Raw genomic sequence first — 22406 nt, forward strand, 5'->3', positions numbered from 1 at the left:
TTTCAGACAGGTTTAGAGGATTAAAAACTGATTAGCTGATTGTGATCAGATCTTCCTGATCACCCCCGGAGGTAGTCAGGCATGCATTTTATCTGGATATAAGTGTAGACGGATCTGGACAGTGGAACCATTTAAATAATCATTATCCCGCCTTCTAATATTGACAGGTGGCACCATTGACTTATGGCATCAATATCTGTCTTAAAATGTATAAATACATATTATTTTGAAAGTATGGCTGTCAAATAATTTGCAAACAGGGAGACGCAAGGAAATCTGGTCACAATGCAGACACAGTGTAGGAATAAGTGACATTTTAATACCATGTGTAGACATATTTCTGAAAATGCTGGCCAAATCAAATAAATTAGGCTCTAGATGCCCCCCTATCACAGCACACTCATGTCAAAAATGTAAACAGTGTTTCATTACATCAGGTCACAAGTTTGCAGATAACACAACAGTGGTAGGCTTGATCACCGACAATAACGAGAGGAGGTCAGAGACCTGACCGTGTGGTGCAAGGACAACAACCTCTCCCTCAATGTGTTCAAGACAAGGGAGATAATTGAGGACTACAGGAAAAGGAGGACCGAGCACGCCCCATTCTCATCGACGGGGCTGTAGTGGAGCAGGTTGAGAGCTTCAAATTCCTTGGCGTCCACATCACCAACAAACTAACATTGTCCAAGCATACCAAGACAGTCATGAAGAGGGAACGACAAAATATATTCCCCCTCAGAAGACTGAAAAGATTTGGCATGGGTCCTCATATCCTCTAAAGTTTCTACAGCTGCATCATCGAGATCGGGATTGCATCACTGCCTGGTCTGGCAACTGCTCAGCATCCGACCGCAAGGCAGGGTAGTAGTGCGAATGCCCCAGTACATCACAGGGCCCAACTTCCTGCCATCCAGGACCTCTATACCAGATGGTGTCAGAGGAAGGCCCTAAAAATTGTCAAAGACTCCAGGCACCCTAGTCATATACTGGTCTCTCTGCTATCGCACGGCAAGTGGTACCGGAGCACCAAGTCTAGGTCCAAGAGGCTTCTAAACAGCTTCTACCCCCAAGCCATAAGACTCCTGAACATATAATCAAATGGCTACCCAGACTATTTGCATTGTCGCCCCCCACACCCTCTTTTACGCTGCTGCTATTCTCTGTTATACGCTGCTGCTATTCTCTATTCTCTGTGTGTGCCCCCACACATTGACTCTGTACTGGTAACCCCTCTATATAGCCTCGGTATTGTTATTTTACTCCTGCTCTTTAATTATTTGTTACTTTCATTTTTTATTTTTTATTTGGGGGGGCTGTTTTTCTTAACACTGCATTGTTGGTTAAGGGCTTATAAGTAAGTATTTCACTGTAAGGTCTACACCTGTTGGTTAAGGGCTTATAAGTAAGCATTTCACTGTAAGATATACACCTGTTGGTTAAGGGCTTATAAGTAAGCATTTCACTGTAAGATATACACCTGTTGGTTAAGGGCTTATAAGTAAGCATTTCACTGTAAGGTATACACCTGTTGGTTAAGGGCTTATAAGTAAGCATTTCACTGTAAGATATACACCTGTTGGTTAAGGGCTTATAAGTAAGTATTTCACTGTAAGATATACACCTGTTGGTTAAGGGCTTATAAGTAAGCATTTCACTGTAAGATATACACCTGTTGGTTAAGGGCTTATAAGTAAGCATTTCACTGTAAGGTCTACACCTGTTGGTTAAGGGCTTATAAGTAAGCATTTCTGTAACGATATACACCTGTTGGTTAAGGGCTTATAAGTAAGCATTTCACTGTAAGATATACACCTGTTGGTTAAGGGCTTATAAGTAAGCATTTCACTGTAAGATATACACCTGTTGGTTAAGGGCTTATAAGTAAGTATTTCACTGTAAGATATACACCTGTTGGTTAAGGGCTTATAAGTAAGCATTTCACTGTAAGATATACACCTGTTGGTTAAGGGCTTATAAGTAAGTATTTCACTGTAAGATATACACCTGTTGGTTAAGGGCTTATAAGGCATTTCACTGTAAGGTATACACCTGTTGGTTAAGGGCTTATAAGTAAGCATTTCACTGTAAGGATATACACCTGTTGGTTAAGGGCTTATAAGTAAGTATTTCACTGTAAGATATACACCTGTTGGTTAAGGGCTTATAAGTAAGCATTTCACTGTAAGGTATACACCTGTTGGTTAAGGGCTTATAAGTAAGCATTTCACTGTAAGATATACACCTGTTGGTTAAGGGCTTATAAGTAAGCATTTCACTGTAAGATATACACCTGTTGGTTAAGGGCTTATAAGTAAGTATTTCACTGTAAGGTATACACCTGTTGGTTAAGGGCTTATAAGTAAGTATTTCACTGTAAGATATACACCTGTTGGTTAAGGGCTTATAAGTAAGTATTTCACTGTAAGATATACACCTGTTGGTTAAGGGCTTATAAGTAAGCATTTCACTGTAAGGTATACACCTGTTGGTTAAGGGCTTATAAGTAAGTATTTCACTGTAAGATATACACCTGTTGGTTAAGGGCTTATAAGTAAGCATTTCACTGTAAGGTATACACCTGTTGGTTAAGGGCTTATAAGTAAGCATTTCACTGTAAGATATACACCTGTTGGTTAAGGGCTTATAAGTAAGCATTTCACTGTAAGATATACACCTGTTGGTTAAGGGCTTATAAGTAAGCATTTCACTGTAAGATATACACCTGTTGGTTAAGGGCTTATAAGTAAGCATTTCACTGTAAGATATACACCTGTTGGTTAAGGGCTTATAAGTAAGCATTTCACTGTAAGATATACACCTGTTGCATTCGGCGTATGTGACAAATGTCATTTCATTTTATTTGTATCAGTAGCGTAAACCCTTTTTTCCTCGAACAGATGACGATCATGCTTGACTCAATGCATTCTCCTACAGCAGGCATCGTCAACTAGAGTTTTTCTTGAGCGGATGGTCTCGGGGCCAGAACATAATTTCACATAATTTGTAGACTGCAAATTGACCGCAAGAAGCCCAAAAATAATGTAATATTTGACTAAACGTAATAATTTCAAACCCAGCTTACATTTGTAAACGACCACATCTATCTCTCTATTATACATGGGAATACTTTGGAACAGACTTCCCAAATCAAAATCACTTGGAGCTGATTTGCTGGTGTTGTTACAGTATTTTATGTCCAAAAATATATAAAGAAATTGCTCAGAAAACTTGGGAGGACAAATAAAATCACCAGCAGGCCAAATTCGGCCCGTGTGCCGCCTATTGGGAAACCCTGTCCTACAGCATCTGGACAGCATTTCATGTGTATCTTAGTTATTACACTGAATTTTTTGTTCCCTTAGGTCAGGTTGTGAAATCATCTTGATGTGTACAATGTGTGTTTTTATTCTCATGAGATTTACATTGTGAAGGCCTAACATTGTGTATTCTGGGCTACCCTGGGAGTATTTCAGCCTGTATGCTGAAACTGCCCCCGTTAATCATTGCAATACTGAGGTGCAGAAAGCCAAAATGGAGTCATTAGTTGATGCAGGATGCTGCAGAGCTATGAAACTCAAAGAAATATGACAAACTGAAGTCTACAACAACATTCTCAACTGATATCAGATTTGGTTGGACATTTTTGACGAGTTTCAGCTGTAAAACTAGGCTACTAGGAACGGTACCATATCACAGTCATTTTATGCCCCTTGTTCATTGCTCACTTGTACAACATGATCTCCTGCTGTCCACCTTGGTAAGCCCTTCCCATGAGCACACAATAGGAAAATGACAATGGGCAGATGGAGTTATGGAGAACAACGGAATATGAAAAACAACGGAACAGAATGCCAGTTACCAAGCCCGAGGTTTGGTCCCAGCATGTGAAAGCCTGTAGCCTTATCTAGGACCCACCCTGGTTCCTGGAACCCTCAGGACTTCATGTGTATACCCTCAGCCCCCACACACAATCCTGTCCTTTTGACTACTCTTTTTCTCCTGGCACTGACAGAAAGAGGCTGTCTCTCTCAGTATTTCTTATCTGTGTCTCTCTCTTTTAGCCTGGATAATTAAGAGTGGCTGTTGGTCAGTAAAAGTTGGAGAAGACCCAGAGAAAAGAGAGAGAGGGAGAGAGGCAGAGAAAGAGGAGAAGAGAGAGGGGTAGAGAGAAGGGGGAGGGAGGGAGGTGAAGAAAGTGAAAGGGAAGAGGGGGAGAGAAAGAGAGAGGGGAAGAAAGTGAGAAGGGGAGGCAGGGGGAGAGAGGGGAAGAGAGAGGCAGAGAGAGAGAGAGCGCGAGAGAGAGAGAGGAGAGAGAGAGAGAGAGAGAGAGAGAGAGTGAGAGAACTGGAAAGTGAATGGAGAGGGCAGGCTTTCAGTCACAGGAGGAACATTTGGTGCAGTGCTGAAACTTCTTCCCCCAACACAGCTTCTTCTTCTACCTAGACCTTGCCACGGTTATGGCCACAGGGCACATATGAGAAGGTGACGGGGGACACTGACACTCGGACTACACTAACCTCTGGTAACTTTTTTTTTTGGGGGGGGGGTTGGGGGGTTTGCTTTTGCCATTTTTGGAAAACCACATTTTGTACACTTGTTGATTTTGGGTCTGCAAGGGCCTTTGATGCCAATACTTTAATCTACGGTATGCTAAAGAATGTTTCATGTTTAAATTTAGGAAACAGATTGTTTCTTGTTTGAAATGTGTTTATTATTCAATTGTTTAATGCATTGTAAAGCAAGTTGTACCTGTTGGATCCTTTTGGGATTTAGACTGAGTATGAACTTTCAGTACAATTTCAGATCATTCTGGTTTTTGAGTGTGTTTTAGTGTGTTGTAGCTTTCACTGAAGCTTTGTGCTTTATCAATGTCTCAATAGATGTGATAATCTACCAGTGTTTAAATTCCTATGATCTGAGCGGCTGCAGCAGCAGACAGCAGGTAGCATACTGAAGACATTAGGAGCAGTTATCAGTCCCTTGTTTGTGCCTCTGTCATATGCAAAGAATGAATGGAATTATTTAACTGAACTCTGCTTGGCGCTCGACTCAGTCTCCTCTCATAAACAGAAAAAGAAAGTTGAGGGAACAAAATCCATAGAAATACCAAGATCAGGGGTTTGCATAAATTGCTTTCATGAGTTTCTGTGAGTGTGACAGATTTATATAAAACAAAAGTTAGGCATTCCCAAAAGTAAACCCCTAGCCTGTAGCTCATTCTAAAATAGGAACATATTGGATGATAATATACCCCTCCCAGGCTCCAAGTGGTTTAGTCTACTGTGATGATATGGGTTCATGGTTTTGCTTATTTGATTTGATTTCAAGGGAGAGCTAATATAATGTTTTGGCTTTTCCCTTGGTGCCTGAGGAACTTGGCAGTAATTAACGTTCCCCTTACCTTGGCAAAGTTGTAATCAATTATGTATATAAACCCTGGATTGCTGATGCTATGTATTGGCCAAAGAGAGGCTTTGAAACCACCAGTCTGCCATATTGGTACTCCCCAGAAGAAGCAGTCCTCCACATGAATGAATGGAATTCTACAGTATTTCAATTACATTTTTTAAGAACAAAATGACATGGATCTAAAGGTCCAAAGCAGCCATTTGTATCTCAATATCAAATCATTTCTGGGTAACAATTAATAACTTACTGTAATTGTTTTCTATTAATATGGTCATGAACAAAAAGATTGCTTCTTAGTTTGCTAAGAATATTGCTAGGACTGTCTGGGAGTGGTCTGAGAGGGGAGGGATAACTGAAAAACGATCTGTTATTGGCAGAGAGCGTTGGAATTCCCATCAAAACAGGCAGACATTTCAGGCGGTATTTTCAAACAGCTCTTACACTAAAAGGGCATCATCATCATTTTCTGAATTTAAAATTATTATTCCAACCTCAGTGTGGAAATATATACATATTTTACTGCACTGGGCAGTAAGTATTTTTGTTTTTGTAGTGGGGAAAGTAACAAACTATACTTTAAGGAATATTTCTAAATATATATATTTTTCTGCTTAGCTAACATAATCAAATGTATGTGTCTGTAATAAAATAAGGAGCTTATAATAGAATAAAGCTGGCAAAAACAAATGAAGGTATAAAAATAAATGTATTTATGTATAGCTTCCAAAATATTTTTTACAATGGTGGCGGAGTGTCACAATTGAGGCGCGGTGGCTTAGAAACAGCTAGTCAGTCAGCTAGTGTACATGCTGTATAAATCATTGGTTGTAGTACATGCTGAACAGCAGCTGTTGATTTTGGGATGGAATAACTTTTAATTGCATTATTTAAAGGAGTTCAGTCCAAAATGCAATGGTTGACATATTAAACACAGTAATTTAAGACAGCAGGTGCTAATGTTTAAATAACTATTCTAGTAGGTGCACATTAACTTCCCCAATTAGCTTTGGAGTGGTGAAAACAACATCTCAAATGTATCCCTAACAACAACTCTATCAATCAGAAGACCATAGCAACCAAAAAGGTTAGGGTAAGAACCAGATGAAGGAACCAGAAAATCCGTAAGTGATCATCTATATAAGTTTGTGCTTTCGGCTCGAACCACGAACAGGTTAACTCTGTTGGTAGCACCTTTTCTGGAAAAGTGGGAGGAATCAGCTGTTCAACATGAGCTTCCTGACTCCCACGTCCAGCTGGATGCAACCCACCAGGCATGACATAAATATTTTACAAAGTATTGCTGCAAACTAGATGAATAACTCAGACTCGATAATAATAAATAAGGTGTCTGGAATAGAATTTGGAAGTCATGTTACGGGTTTTAGGCAATATGTCAGATTTAAAAAATCTTTATGACGGATATTGTTTCGTGTTTTTCTAGTCGGGGGGTTATAATAAACTGCATACCAGCGACCCGTCCTCTTGACCAAGATGGAGAGCTATTAAGTGTCTGCACTGCTCCAATAACGTCAGAGGTCAATGACTGGGTCATACAAAATAAAAATAAACATATGGTTGACGGCACTGCACTGACCTGCAAAACAAGTGCATGGGTTATTTGAGACAATTTTGTGGCATGCATTCTCAGCTGGTGCCTACTCCATCAAGCTTTAATGTAGCCCATTCAGGAATGTGTTCCTTTAACTGTGTAGTCCAATCACAACCCGGTCTCTTGGTGTCTTGGACAATGGTTGCCATCCATTCGTCATGACTACATGTGTTTGGTCACTGTCCAGAGCTGGAATTTCACTGTCTGACGCCATAAATGAATTCCATGTGGCTTTAGCAGAAATGTAGAAATATCCAGTTTGGGGTACTAGCGAATGGGTCTTTGCTATCTGGGATCATTGGGAAGTCCCAACTCTGACGTCACCTCATTGAAGTTGAAATTTAAAACCGTAAGGGTTAGGGTTAGGGTAATGTAGGGGTTAAGGTTAAGGTTTATGGTAGGAATGTCCCAAGGATACAGGATTTTACTGACCATACCAAATTGCCCATGTCACGCTGCTGCTCCAGCGACCTCCCCTAGTGCTCTGGACGGATTGGGGGGGAAAGACCGGAACAAAATGGCCGGCTCTACCATGGCAGTTTGGAGCCTCACTGAGCTGTGCCACAAATCCCAGGTCAGGGAGTGGAAAAACACAGTCATGTTATGGCTGTGACAACAAACCGACTGCACAGTTACATATGGTGGATCAGGGTTAGATTTCGGTCATTGCAGAATTCTTCTATCCAAGTCTGGTCATTGTCTTAGGAAAACCCACTGCTTAAGGTTGATCGGATGGATTGACTGAGCTGACTAAAGGTCTTTCCTTCCTTCCTTCCTTCCTTCCTTCCTTCCTTCCTTCCTTCCTTCCACAAATGCTTTCTATGGAACATATCTGTTCTTCATTTATAGCTGCTTCTTTTTATAATGTCTGCAGTTTCTAACTTTCACGGGCTGGAAACTGCAATAAAATATACCATTTCCTAAAGAAGCCAGAGGGAAACAAAGAAGTATGATCAAAACAATTCTGAGTACTCACACACACAGAGAGAGAGCGAGTGTGTGAGAGAGAGCGAGTGTGTGAGAGAGAGCGAGTGTGTGAGAGAGAGCGAGTGTGTGAGAGAGAGCGAGTGTATGTGAGAGAGAGAGACCTCAGAATGCTCTTCCATGTTTCATTGCCACTAACACATACTTAATTTGCTTTATCTTGTTTACAACAAATGCAATATACTGACCCTCCATCTTTTGTCACAGATATGTCTACTTTCAATATTAAGATATGCATTGCATGCAATTCAAGTAACAGCAGTGACAAGTAAGAAACACGGTCTTGATTGGTTAACTGATATGAGCAATTGTAACGACAATCTCAGCAATGCATGTGTTGTTTCCCTTTCCCTATAGGGGCACAATTGGAGTTTGGTACTTCAGCATCATGGGTTGCAAAACAAGATCCATGCATTGTGTCTTGCGGTGTGTGTGCTTCATGCTCCTTCACTTGTCTTGTACAGCACAAGATGAGGACATGAGATTCAGTAAGAGTGCTTCTGTCTTCATCGTTATGTGTGACACATTTCCATTGCATGGTGTCCGTTATCTCTCAGGTTTACTATAAAAACAGAACGGATGTTCAGGAAAGCTCTCTATGAACCGTATTGGTAAAGACCATTCCTTTAGAAGAAGTGAATACTCAGCATTAATGTTTTTCTCAAGGCTGTGTAACACCACTCATGTGTCTCCTGTCTCTTACAGGTTGTAAGACTGTTGCAAGTGATCTGGTCTTTATCCTAGACGGCTCATGGAGTGTAGCTGATGTGAACTTTGAAATAGTGAAGCGATGGCTCGTCAACATTACCACAAGCTTTAACATCGGACAGAAGTTCACCCAGATCGGAGTGGTCCAATACAGTGATGATCCAATCATAAATATTCCACTAGGGAAGCACCTTCATATCAAGGATCTCATTAGAGCCATGGAATCCATTGACTACATGGGAGGAAATACAAGGACTGGGACGGCCATACAGTTTGCTAGCGACAAACTGTTTAACCTGTCTGAGAGAGGCCCAAAGGGCGTTGCTAGAATCGCTGTGGTCCTAACAGACGGGAAGTCACAAGATGAGGTGAAAGCTGCAGCAGAGGCAGCCAGGAGAAGAGGAATAATCATCTTTGCCATTGGTGTGGGATCTGAGACAGAAGAGGCAGAGTTGAATGCTATTGGAAACAAGCCTTCCTCCAACTACGTGTTTTACGTTGATGACTATAAAGCTATTTCCAAGATCCGTGAAACCATAAGGCAGAAATTGTGTGAAGGTAGGCATTGTTGTGATGACAAAATGGGGACAGTCATAAGCCCTATCCCTCAGCTTTATAACAAACCAAGTGGGGCAATCATTTTTGTTGTTGTTCGTTAAAATGAAGGAGAGGGCCTTTAAGGACTCTTCGGTTCATTTAACATGTTTGCACATTGCCAAACATTGAAGCTCTTCAAAACCAAGAACTGTCTTGAAATCATTTTTTTTCTCAAGATCTAATGATTGTTAATGTAAAATGTTTTCTAAAGCTGATGACTATGGATGACGAGCCAAACTGTGCCAAGAGAGTAATGTCAATGTGATGTTAGTGCTTCAGGTGACCCAATATCTGGGCAAAGGAGAGGATGATATGATGTGATCTGCTCTCTGCCCAAGGCCTAAATAAAAATGAACAAGCAACAACAACAAAACAGCTATCAATTACTTTTGACCGGAAGAGGCACCTTCTGGTAAGAAACAATACATAATGATTTTTTTTGTTTGCTTGTAGATTTTTATTTCAATCTTTTTTGAAGGAACATACATGGCGTAACGGCAGTAAATTACAATAGTTCCTGGCAGCGCAGGCATATTTGGTTAGTAAATCTGAAATTTTGACGCTTGCAGAGCTGGTGAATGGTAGTTTGAATGGTAGCGTTTTGTGCAGAGAGGCGATCTCGTCATATTCATCATCTCCTTTGCCCAGATACTGGTTCATGCTTCAGAGTGAAGTAAAGGTTAGTGAAGCTATTTAAAACAAAATGGTTTCATCAAGAACAAGAGCAAAAACAACTCCCAGAACCAAGCATAAAACAATAGTTAGGAAAATCGGACCTATTTGAGTGGTTGTATCCACTTAAAAACAATAAGGATGCCTGATCCCATGTAAATGAATAGCCTACTGTAATAATTAATATGAGTGATTATGGGGTGGGTGTAATGGTCAAATTCAGTCTGGTTTTCACAATGGGAGGGGTGTTCTTTAGACAGCCTGCATATTTGCAAAATGTCCAGTGATCCTTTCCAATGCCTTTGACAACAGATTATCTGACACTTCGGTTTCCAGGTCAAATTAAATGGATTTAACTCAAAATTAACATGCAGCCCGACCAGAAAAAAGGATGGTGGTATGAAAGTGTGTTTGTGATGTTCAACCAGTCACACAAAAATACGTACTCTGCTGTGTTCTAAATTCTCTCATTCTCTTTATTTCAGAGACTGTTTGTCCAAGCAGTATCTCAGTCGATAACGGTGATGTGAAGGGCTTCGATATTCTACAGTATCTTAATTTGGCCAAAAAGGTCAAAAAAACTCAAGGGTCTTTCTATGGCTCCAAAGCCTTCCAGGTGACATCTCGCGTTGACCTGAGTGAAAGCACGACGTAAGCTTTAAACACCATGCTATGTCCAGTGGCGTAGCACAGTTTCACTGGGCCCCCTGTTTTTCATGTGGGCAGAGAGAAAAATGTGCAGATTTATAGCTAATCTCATGCTATTTTACACATTTTGGCTATGAGGTATATATATTGTTTTGCTATTTTATAGCTCAGGGATTCTTGAAAGACAGGACAATCTCAACTTTCTTTCCACAAATATTTGTCTTAATAAAAATTAAAATTAAAATTAAACATATATTTTGATAGACCAAAGTATCAGCTACAGTATAACAGCATGTAAAGGAACAACCTCCAATTTCTGTATGTTTTCATAAAATGCAACTAACTGGATTCCTGCCAACCCCATCAGACACCATAAAAGGCATTTTATTTTTACAATTATTATCGAACAAGTGTTTAAAGGCCTATATAAAAAAAAACATATTTGATATAATATTGAATTTGACCTTTATTGCTACAGCCCATAGAAACACATTGAACTACACATTAATAAATGGCAAAAAATAAATGGTTTTGAATGAGAAAACTTAGACCCGTGTTTGGTCACGTTATTTTTGGCACATTTTACCTATACATTTTTTGCAGCCTGGTACTGGATTACCTTCAGACAACTTCCCTGAAGCTTATTAGTTTGTCACTCACACTGTTTGTGTTTTACAGACAGATTTGTTGTGAATGTCTTGTCTGGATTCTCTCATGTGTATAAAAAGGCCACTTTCAAAAGCCCCGTTGTACGGATTAAGTGAAAACTTTATATATCCGGAAAGAGGGGATTGAGCTGCAGCCAATAGAAATAAATTGTACTGTATGTCTCTAACTTAAACACACAGGGAGCTACTCAATATCCAAAATGACATCACCTTGTGGGTGTGGGTGTGTCAATCAAATCAAGGGGGTTTTAAAGTCAGAGATGGCTATTTCATGAAACTCAATAAGATAATTTTCTAGTTAATAACCATCATTGCCAGTTCTTAAAATTTTAAACACTTTTTTGGAAAGTTTGAAATTGGGTTCCTTTGCTCCGGACAAAGGCATTTTGAAAGTTTAGAGAATTCCTAAAACAAATCTCGTCCCTTCTAAGATTCTCATGAATGTACATTTTAGGGCTCAAATAAAAATAACACAACAAAATCATATTTTTTAACTATAAAATACAATTTCCCTGTCGGACAATAATTGTCCTGACTTTCAAGAGTCTCTGAGCTAATTTCCTGACATTCTACATATTGCTGAGAGAAAATGTTGTAGTTATAAAGCTAATTTCCTATAATTCTGAACATTTCTTTCATGGTATGATGCTTTTTTGGTGGGCTGGGGGACCCCAAATCTCGTTGACCCCCCAAATCTCGTATGTGCAACGCCAGTGGCTGTGTCAATATTTAATTTTTTATTTGTATTTTTTATTAACCAAGACAAATGTCTTTATTTATTTATTTGTACAGCCTTTCTGCTGCATATACACTACCGTTGAAAGGTTTGGGGTCACATATACACTACCGTTGAAAGGTTTGGGGTCACATATACACTACCGTTGAAAGGTTTGGGGTCACATATACACTACCGTTGAAAGGTTTGGGGTCACATATACACTACCGTTGAAAGGTTTGGGGTCACATATACACTACCGTTGAAAGGTTTGGGGTCACATATACACTACCGTTGAAAGGTTTGGGGTCACTTATACACTACCGTTGAAAGGTTTGGGGTCACTTAGAAATGTTCTTGTTTTTGAATGAAAAGCAAAAAAATGTGTCAATTAAAATAGCTTCAAATTTATCAGAAATACAGTGTTGACATTGTTAATGCTGTAATTGACTATTGTAGCTGGAAACGGCTGATTTTTAATGGAATATCTATATAGGTGTACAGAGGCCCATTATCAGCAACCATCACTCCTGTGTTCCAATGGCATGTTGTGTTAGCTAATCCAAGTTTATCATTTCAAAAGGCTAATTGATCATTAGAAAACCCTTTTACAATTATGTTAGCACAGCTGAAAACTGTTGTACTGATTAAAGAAGCAATAAAAGTGGCCTTCTTTAGACAAGTTGAGTATCTGGAGCATCAGCATTTGTGGTTTCGATTACAGGCTCAAAATGGCCAGAAACAAATAACTTTCTTCTGAAACTCGTCAGTCTATTCTTGTTCTGAGAAATGAAGGCTATTCCATGTGTGAAGCGAGCATAGAAGTAGTTTAGCTCGTCTGGTAGGCTTGTGTCACTGGGCAGCTCTCGGCTGTGCTTCCCTTTGTAGTCTGTAATGGTTTGTAAGCCCTGCCACATCCGATGAGCGTCAGAGCCGGTGTAGTACGATTCGACCTTAGCCCTGTATTGACGCTTTGCCTGTTTGATGGTTCGTTGGAGGGCATAGCGGGATTTCTTATAAGCTTCCGGGTTAGAGTCCCGCTCCTTGAATGCGGCAGCTCTTGCCTTTAGCTCAGTGTGGATGCTGCCTCTAATCCATGGCTTCTGGTTGGGGTATGTAAGTACAGCCACTGTGGGGACAACATCATCAATGCACTTATTGATGAAGCCAATGACTGATCAGAGGAGGAATCCCGGAACATATTCCAGTCTGTGCTAGCAAAACAGTCCTGTTGCTTAGCATCTGCTTCCTCTGACCACTTTTTTTTATTGATCTAGTCACTGGAGCTTCCTGCTTTAATTTTTGCTTGTTATCAGGAGTCAGGAGGATAAAACTATGGTCAGATTTGCCAAATGGAGAGTGAAGGAGAGCTTTGTACTTATCTCTGTGTGTGGAGTATAGGTGGTCCAGAGTTATTTTCCCTCTGGTTGCACATTTAACATGCTGATAGAAATTTTGTAAAATGGATTTAAGGTTCCCTGCATTAAAGTCCCCAGCAACTAGGAGCGCCACCTCTGGGTGAGCATTTTCTTGTTTGTTTATGGTGGAATACAGCTCATTCAATGCTGTCTTAGTGCCAGCCTCTGACTGTGGTGGTATGTAAACAGCTACAAAGAATGCAGATGACAACTATCTCAGTAAGTAGTGTGGTCTACAGCTTATCATGAGATACTCTACCTCAGGCGAGCAATAGCTAGCGGCAACATTATGTACAAAAAAATATTTAAAAAAAGTTACAAATAACACAAATAACACCTGCCATCCTCTCAGGCGCCATCTTACTTACTTACTTATTGCTTCTTCAATCAGTACAACAGTTTTCAGCTGTGCTAACATAATTGCAAAATAGTTTTATTTTATCTTAGTAGGCAAGTCAGTTAAGAACAAATTCTTATTTTCAATGACAGCCTAGGAACAGTGGGTTAACTGCCTGTTCAGGGGCAGAAGGACAGATTTTTATCTTGTCAGCTCGGGGATTTGAACTTGCAACCTTTCGGTTATTAGTCCAACACTCTAACCACTAGGCTACCCGGCCACCCCAATTAGCCTTTTAAAATGATAAACTTGGATTAGCTAACACAACATGCCATTGGAACACAGGAGTGATGGTTGTTGATAATGGGCCTCTGTACGCCTATGTAGATATTCCTTTAGCCGTTTCCAGCTATAATAGTAATTTACAACATTAACAATGTCTACACTGTATTTCTGATCAATTTGATGTTCTTTTAATAGACAAAATTAGCTTTTCTTTCAAAAATAAGGAAATGTCTAAGTGAACCCAAACTTTGAATGGTAGTGTACATACATTTTATAAATACATTTTCGTATACATTTTGCATACACATATTACATGCACATTTGACATACATGGTACTTTTATATAAAGCATTCACATAACAATAATACAATACCAAACATAATCTCTTTAATCCCACCCCTCAGCCCATCCCACCTATCACCATAGACCTCAGCTCTTTAATCCCACCCCTCAGCCCATCCCACCTATCACCATAGACCTCAGCTCTTTAATCCCACCCCTCAGCCCATCCCAGCTATCACCATAGACCTCAGCTGTTTAATCCCACCCCTCAGCCCATCCCACCTATCACCATAGACCTCAGCTCTTTAATCCCACCCCTCAGCCCATCCCAGCTATCACCATAGACCTCAGCTGTTTAATCCCAAACCTCAGCCACTCTCAGCCTATCCCACCTATCACCGTAGACCTCAGCTGTTTAATCCCGCCCCTCAGCCACTCTCAGCCTATCCCACCTATCACCGTAGACCTCAGCTGTTTAATCCCAACCCTCAGTCAATCTCAGCCTATCCCACCTATCACCGTAGACCTCAGCTCTTTAATCCCACCCCTCAGCCCATCCCACCTATCACCATAGACCACCCTCGTTTAGTTTCCATGTACCATATATTTTTCAATTGTGCTGTGATGTTTTACATCCTTTTTTTTACATTTCTAATCGTGTAGTATCCACAGATTGTGAGGTAAAGATGGTAACCTTTCCTACGAGTGTCACTGTTGCCATGTCTACTTTAGCACTCTGGTTTCATAGTGATGTGATTGACTGGTTGTTTCATGGTGATGTGATTGACTAGTTGTTTAATTTTGGCCCACAGGAACTTGTTTCCAGACGGCCTGCCTCCGTCCTACGTCTTTGTGTCCACACTGAGGTACAAGGGGTCTCTGCTCAGGGAAGAGTGGGACTTATGGAGGGTACAGACCAATAACGGGAAACCACAAATGGCTGTCACACTTAACGGATTTGAACGCAATGTCAAGTTCACTACAACCAGTGTAGCACCAGGTGATACTCAGACAGTGGTCTTCCAACAAGAACCTTCCAAGGTACCTCAACACCATGAGTCTTCCAAACCACCAAAACAGACACATGACATGATAGTACTTTACAGATGTTGGATCTTTATTTGACCTCTGTTTATTGGTACTCTTTTTATTATCTATCCTGATTGCCTAGTCACTTTTACCCCTACCTACAGTACCAGTCAAAGGTTTAGATACACCTACTCATTCAAGGGTTTTTCTTTATTTTTACTATTTTCTAGTAATATTGAATACATCAAAAGTATGAAATAACACATGAAATCATGTAGTAACCAGAAAATGTGTTAAACAAATTAAAATAGATTTTATATTTGAGATTCTTCAAAGATGACAGCTTTGCATCAAGGCAAAGAAAACCCCTTGAATGAGTATAGTCACAGCAAAATAATCCTGCAGCAACAGGATTTGAACGTTTAATCCATAATGTTGCTTGAGCGGTGGTTAGGCATTTAGCGGGTCAAAATGAGGCTACTTGTAAAGTGGGATACTTTTTACTATAACCATCTGTTAGTGCAGGTTTTCAATTCATTTTTGCAAATCACGAAGCTCATGTGCATTTCCTGTGAAACAGTGAAATTCTCAGCAACAAAAGAGTGATTAAGATGATAAATCTGTACCGAGCCCCAACAAATGTAAAATCATGATCTGTTTGTGGCATTTATAAAACATCAAATTTGGAAAAGAGAAACAAAAATAGTCTGGCTAAGTCATTAATTTGTTTCTCTCCAGAACTGGCAATCATCATGAAAATCTCTGAGGCAGATGTACAGTCTCTACAGTCCATGAAACACAGAGAGTCCTCATAAAACAGTGATAGGGTTTATTACTACACACACTAATGATATGACAACAAGCTACATTATATTCCGAAGAAGCATTTTCGGGAAAATAACTAGCTTTCTAAGGACTAGGATGTGGGGGGATTGAAGACTGACATTTGAGGAGAATGGGATGTAGTGAATTGAAGGAATGATTCAATATGGTTAAATAATAACTTCTTGGAGATCAGTCACCTTATCAGACTATTTCAAATCATCCAACGTTTTCCTACTGGCCTTGTGCTAGCCGAGGCCTACTTTACAATGGCTTCTTGACATGCCTGAGTTAAATATCATGGTCTGCCTTTAGACAGGCAGACCAATTCTGATATTGTTTTCACTAGTTGTCCTTTTGACCAATCAGATCAGCTCTAAAAGATATCTGATGTAAAAAATATCTGTTATTGGTCAAAATACCAATTAGTTCAAAAATATCTGTATTGAGGTGCCTGTCTAAACGCAGCCTTAGATTTCTTACGCTTTGACCATATGGATTAGTGATTTTAACAAAAAAGAAAAGAAACTGATCTTCTAAAGCTGAGGCTGTCTTTATTCTTTGTTTCTCCATTGTTCTTTCTATCAGTGTTTTGTGATTGCCCAACAATTTCATATCCATTGCACTCTCTAGTAGGTAGGTTGCTACATTCTCCTTGACCTTGTTGACCTTTGTATATATAATCATTCCTTATCCGCTTTTCTTGTCAAATAGAAACTATTTGATGAGAACTGGCACCAGCTTCGCCTACTGGTCACTGAGCAGGATGTTACCCTGTATGTTGATGACCTGGAAATTGAAACCATGCCATTGGAACCTCCTGTTGGTATCTTCATTAATGGGAAGACCCAGATCGGAAAGTATGTCAGCAAAGAGACGACTGTACCAGTAAGTATCCGGAGACAACATTTTCAGAACCAATAACGTGCATTTGTGCTTCTTTGAGCAAGACAACTGTCGTTTACAGATGTAGGATCTTAATTTGAGCCAGTTTGCTACAACAAGATAATAATCCTTCTGCAACAGGAAATGTGAATTACAATTAATGGGCATTTTTGTAGGGGTTGATAAATTTTTTGCGAGGGAAATTACACATTTTAGAAGCCTTTTAAAACCTAAAATACACCACAAGTTTGCAAAGTTCTCCTTCAACATTGTGATCAAATTAACATCCTACATCTGTACATTGGATTGCGTTTAAGCGGCTATTGGTCTAACTGTTTAACAGTAGGATGTGAAGAGTCAATATTCTGCATTTTCCTCTAAAACATACTGACCTCAGTGGATTAGAAAATCTTGCCACGAAGAACCTCTCTGCCCTCTATGTCTTATTTAGTCTTTGCTTTATTAGGCCATGTTGATACTTGGTGTGCTGTGCCAAACATCCTCAAACTGCAATCAATCATAATGATGTGTGTTAAAATGAACAACTTTTGGCCAAGCTAATTTGAGACGTGCAACCTGAATGTTGCTGGATTTGTTTTCAACCCATAAAACTTGAAAATGACCTGCAAGTAAATCCTTACAAGTTATGGTAAATATAATGAAGGTGTCACTTAAGTCTAGAGAAATAACTTCCTGGTATGGTGATGAGAGGGACTTATTACTTTTCATGAATCGTTATAAAACTCTTATCAAGATAAAGTAGCCACTTGTTAGTGTTGAAATGCTTTTCCCCCGACCGTACGATTAATTCCTTTATCTTTAACAGTTTGAGATTATGAAACTCAGGATCTACTGCGACCCCGAGCAGAACAACCGTGAGACTGCCTGTGAAATACCTGGAGTTGTGAGTACAACCAACTTTTTGGATGTGTCCTTGTAATTAATGTGGCACATTAAAACCAAACCACATTTTTTAAGGGATCACATATTTTCCGGTTTGTGATCTCAATGCACCACTATACTGTATACCACCATACCACCACCATGACTTAGTATCGGGGAAAATCCATACAATGTTCATCTTGAAATCTGTTGAAATTTGTCAAAAAATGTTACTTTTTCTTTCTTCTTTCTCCTCTTTCAGTTGTGCATTGAATCATATGGTACTAGGAATATGATTCACGATATATGACCCGTGTTTTATAGATTATTACACGTATCACTTGTTTGACCTCATCCTGCTTTCTACTGTGCTGTGGTGGAGCGCCTTTACCTCTGCTTGCCACATGCACATTGCTCTCACTGTTATTTTACCATCTGACAGCAAATCTGTTTGTGAAGCAGTGGCCAAATGCTGCATTGGCTTGGCTATTGCTTTCACTACTAACCCACGATGCCAGACCATTGTTTTGCATATGTGGTTTCTGGATATCAGTTTGGGAGAAACAGAAAGAGAGGGACAGAGAGGCACTGAAAACACAACCGCATGCCAGCATCTCTCTCTCTCTCCCTGCATGTCTTGCATTGTCTCATTTACCTTCAACCAGTGTTATCGTCTAAAATAATTGGTCTATTAGTGTGAGATTACAGGTTCCAGGCGCTTCCATGACATAATCTCGCTCCTTTTATTTCCAGGATGGCGAGGTATGTATTTTGGCTGATGGCTTTGCTCCTTTTATTTCCAGGATGGCGAGGTATGTATTTTGGCTGATGGCTTTGCTAACTTACAAAGTAAACCCTAGTTTCATTTTCATCGCGAGAGGTAAGACTATACTTTATTTTATGGTCTTTTGCAGTGTCACTTTTTTAATTTATAATTTTTTTAATTTAACCTTTATTCAACTAGGCAAGTCAGTTAGGAACAAATTCTTATTTACAATGACAGCCTAGGAACAGTGGGTAAACTGCCTTGTTCAGGTGCAGAACAATAGATTTTTACCTTGTGAGCTCGGGGATTCGATCTAGCAACCTTTCGGTTACTGTCCCACTAGGCTACCTGCCATCACTAATCTGCTAGGGGTTGTGCAATGTATAGGTAACACTTAACCTTAAAGGAAAATTCCACCCAACATTCTATCTTTTGGTATTGGTTTTATTAGTCCATTGTTTATATAATCCCAATTTGTTTTGCATGCCAGCAATTATATGATGCAATACACACCATCATATAATGCAAAATACTGACTGTATTACTGTATTTTGAAAATACAGTATCTTGAAAATGTGGTTGCTGACATGCAACAGATTTTGGGACTATATCAACAAGGGGCTCATGAAACAAACTAAAATATAGTTTTTGGGTGGAGTTTTCTTTTAAGTTTCCCTTATACCCAGGTAACTACACAGCACTAACTATAGTTACAACATTGTAATAGGCAAGGGAAAGGGGATACCTAGTCAATTGCACAACTGAATGCATTCAATCGGAATGTGTCTTCCGCATTTAACCAAACCCCTCTGAATCAGCGAAGTGCGGGGGTCTTCTGTAATCGACGTCCACATCATAGGCGCCCGGGGAGCAGTTGTTGTTGGGGGTTAACTGCCTTGCTCAAGGGCAAAACGTCAGATTTTTACCACCTTGCCGGCTTGACAATTTGCACCAGTGTCCTTTCAGTTACTGGCCCAACACTCTTAACCGCTAGGCTACCGGTAATACAAAAGTAATCACATGGTAATAATGTTATGTTGAACATACCTATAGTTACATTTTATGAATTCCAGGGTAAGTCCAAAGTAATATTTTTCCCTTGCGTCAAGCAAGCAAACATATTTGTACTAATATGCAGTCAAGGTTTTTTTGTCTCTTGCTATAAACATGTAATATAGCCCTTTGTCTCTAGAACTATGTTTGCAAAGTCATTTTTCTGGAAGTGTCTGCTGTGTGAATGCTACTAGGCTGCCAAATGCTAAATGATACGACTGCTAAGAGACCTGAACTGAATGCACTCCCTTGGCTTCAGTTTTCTGAGTGTCTGTTAGCAGAAAATCAGACATATCTTTGATTAATTGCTCGTATGTCTTCCATATGACAAGAGTATGGCTTAGTGATCACTATGTTCAAACCTTTTACTGCAGTAGGCAGAGTGTTTCTTGGTAGTCTACTTTGAAAGAAAAGTACACACCTCACACACATGGCTATGGGCTTAAAAAAAAGACACCTGTACCATGTCAGATATAGAGTTGAAATGTATTCAATTTTGAGTTTGCATCCAAATATTACACTTTATATACGTAACAGAAGAAATAAGAGGGAAAAAAAGTTTGACATTGAAACACTTGATTTTTGGCTGTTTTTTTAATCGTCTTGATTAATTATGAAATTCCGAAAAATATTAATAACTTTCCACCCATGAGGCCACTAGAGGGCGATTTGGTGGTTTGACCGCTGGAAAGGGCTACGTGCCATTAGTGAATGGTGTGCGTGTTTCTTGTTTATTCCAGTGCGCCAATGGCCCTGGTGACATAGACGTGGACCCGACTCCAGAACCATGTACCTGTCCTCCCGGACCTCCTGGTCTTCAAGGAATGAAGGTCAGTCAGAAGGGTTACATCACCGCGCTTGCCAGTTTCTAAATCAGGTGTCAACTCCTTCCATCAGGACATGATGCTGTGCAAATCAAATACACTTCTGAAAGCGTTTCACTTTTGAACAGTTTTCTGACATAAATGGTTTTGTCTACCCACAACTTGCATGACCAATTCATGCAAGACGTGAACGTACAGCCAAATAGAAAGATGCGGTTCAAACGGATGTGGCTTTGTGCCTACAGTACGTCACTGTGACAGCAATGCATGTGATTGGGTTGTGGTTGGAAGATGTTATCAATAAGACCTGCCCCACTGTCCAACGTCTTTATTGATGGAAATAATGAACCATTGAAAAAGGGACTAGTTACAGATTGTTTGGCAAGAGAATGACAAGTTGACTAAAAGTACAAACAGACTGGCTCCTAGGCAAAATAAAGTTTCCTTAAATGGGCCACAAAATAAAGTGCTGTGTGACACATTTAATTGTTCACAGAGCATATGCCAAAGAATTTACAAGATGTTAAAAGTTAAACTAAAACGTTTCACCTTTAAGCAATATTACCACAGCAACAGGTCATTTTATTCTGTAAAAGTGCACAAGGTTGCATGCATGTTTGTGTTTATAAGGCCATAGTCACGCATGGGTACACGTTTTTCAACAGGAAAAGATTGCTCTTAAAGGTTTTAATAATACATCCAAAAGGCTACAAGCATGGCTGGTTCACAGATGGATCTTTTGGGCTGAATCAGAGGAAACTATTGGGAGGAGCTACAGGAGGATGGTCTCATTGTAATGGATGGAATGGTATCAATGGAATGGAGTTAAACATGTTTCCATAATTGTTATGTGTTTCTTACTATTCAATTTACTCCCTTCCATCCATTACAATGAACCCGTCCTCCTATATATCTTCCCACCAGCCTCCTATGGGGCTGATATATTAACAGGAATTGTAGCAAAGGGCATCTTGAATCAAGTAAAGCTCAACATGTCCTGCTGAGACATGAACTCAGAATGATCTTTCGTACTGATAAAGTCTGTAAAACCTTGAAAGGTCTTTTCCAGGAAAGATAAAAAGCATTTCTGTTTGATGCTCCTCACAAAGAACATGTTTTAAAACCAAATCGGTGCTGCTTTGCAGCATGCAATAGACAAACAGTTTCTGAGTAGTTCAGCGGTTTCATGAGTGGTGCAATTGTGTTGTTTTAAAGATCAAAATGGTCCAGTCAATAACATGCTGTGTTCTCTGTCAGGGGGAAGCAGGAACAACAGGGAACCCAGGTCAAGCTGGTCCTGCTGGTGCTGATGGTAAGCCTGTGAGTACTACATAGTTTAATATACAAACATCTACTTACTCAACACCCATCAGAATCCAACACTTTTGGAGAAAATAAATGCATTGAAAATGGATGAATTGCTATTCGGGACATTGCTGAATGGGCATTCAAATCAGTTGGATGCCAGTTGGATGTTTTGGATGTCAAGAGAATTCCCTTTAATGTTGTAACGGTTAAAGAGCACACTTGGAGAGAGAGGGTGAAAGGGGATACCTAGTCAGTGGCACAACTGAATGCATTCAACCAAAACGTGTATTCTACGTTTAACCCAAACCCTCTGAATCAGGTGCAGGGGGCTGCCTTAATTGACGCCCATGCCATCGGCACCCGAGGTAGAGTACATAGTGATGCTAATAGTACCCTTTCTCCAACAGGATTTACCTTCTAGGGATTTCAGGGCATTTTTCACATGCTTAAAAGAGGTTCATGTCTGAGTGTTAAGTACAGTATCTGGTACTTAACTCTAAA

The 22406-nt window shown here is 39.8% G+C and overlaps 1 protein-coding gene across 4 annotated transcripts in view; it reads left to right on the forward strand.

Moving 5' to 3' along the window:
• The first annotated feature begins 4293 nt into the window (after window positions 1-4293).
• Window positions 4294-22406, forward strand: part of col21a1 (collagen, type XXI, alpha 1) — a 45907-nt gene continuing 27794 nt past the window's right edge. The window contains exons 1-10 of one of the 4 annotated variants that reach the window (XM_024388294.2): window positions 4294-4525; window positions 8363-8493; window positions 8711-9271; window positions 10468-10633; window positions 15149-15377; window positions 16902-17075; window positions 17899-17976; window positions 18708-18716; window positions 20514-20603; window positions 21855-21917. In XM_024388294.2, the coding sequence (XP_024244062.1) occupies window positions 8394-8493; window positions 8711-9271; window positions 10468-10633; window positions 15149-15377; window positions 16902-17075; window positions 17899-17976; window positions 18708-18716; window positions 20514-20603; window positions 21855-21917 (1470 nt within the window). In that variant the 5' untranslated portion in view covers window positions 4294-4525; window positions 8363-8393. Of the gene's footprint in view, window positions 4526-4549; window positions 4649-8362; window positions 8494-8710; window positions 9272-10467; window positions 10634-15148; window positions 15378-16901; window positions 17076-17898; window positions 17977-18707; window positions 18717-20513; window positions 20604-21854; window positions 21918-22406 lie in introns of those variants that run through there. The other 3 variants (XM_024388291.2, XM_024388292.2, XM_024388293.2) reach the window with 3 other exon arrangements.

Source organism: Oncorhynchus tshawytscha, linkage group LG25, assembly GCF_018296145.1.
Source record: "Oncorhynchus tshawytscha isolate Ot180627B linkage group LG25, Otsh_v2.0, whole genome shotgun sequence".
Taxonomy (NCBI): domain Eukaryota; kingdom Metazoa; phylum Chordata; class Actinopteri; order Salmoniformes; family Salmonidae; genus Oncorhynchus; species Oncorhynchus tshawytscha.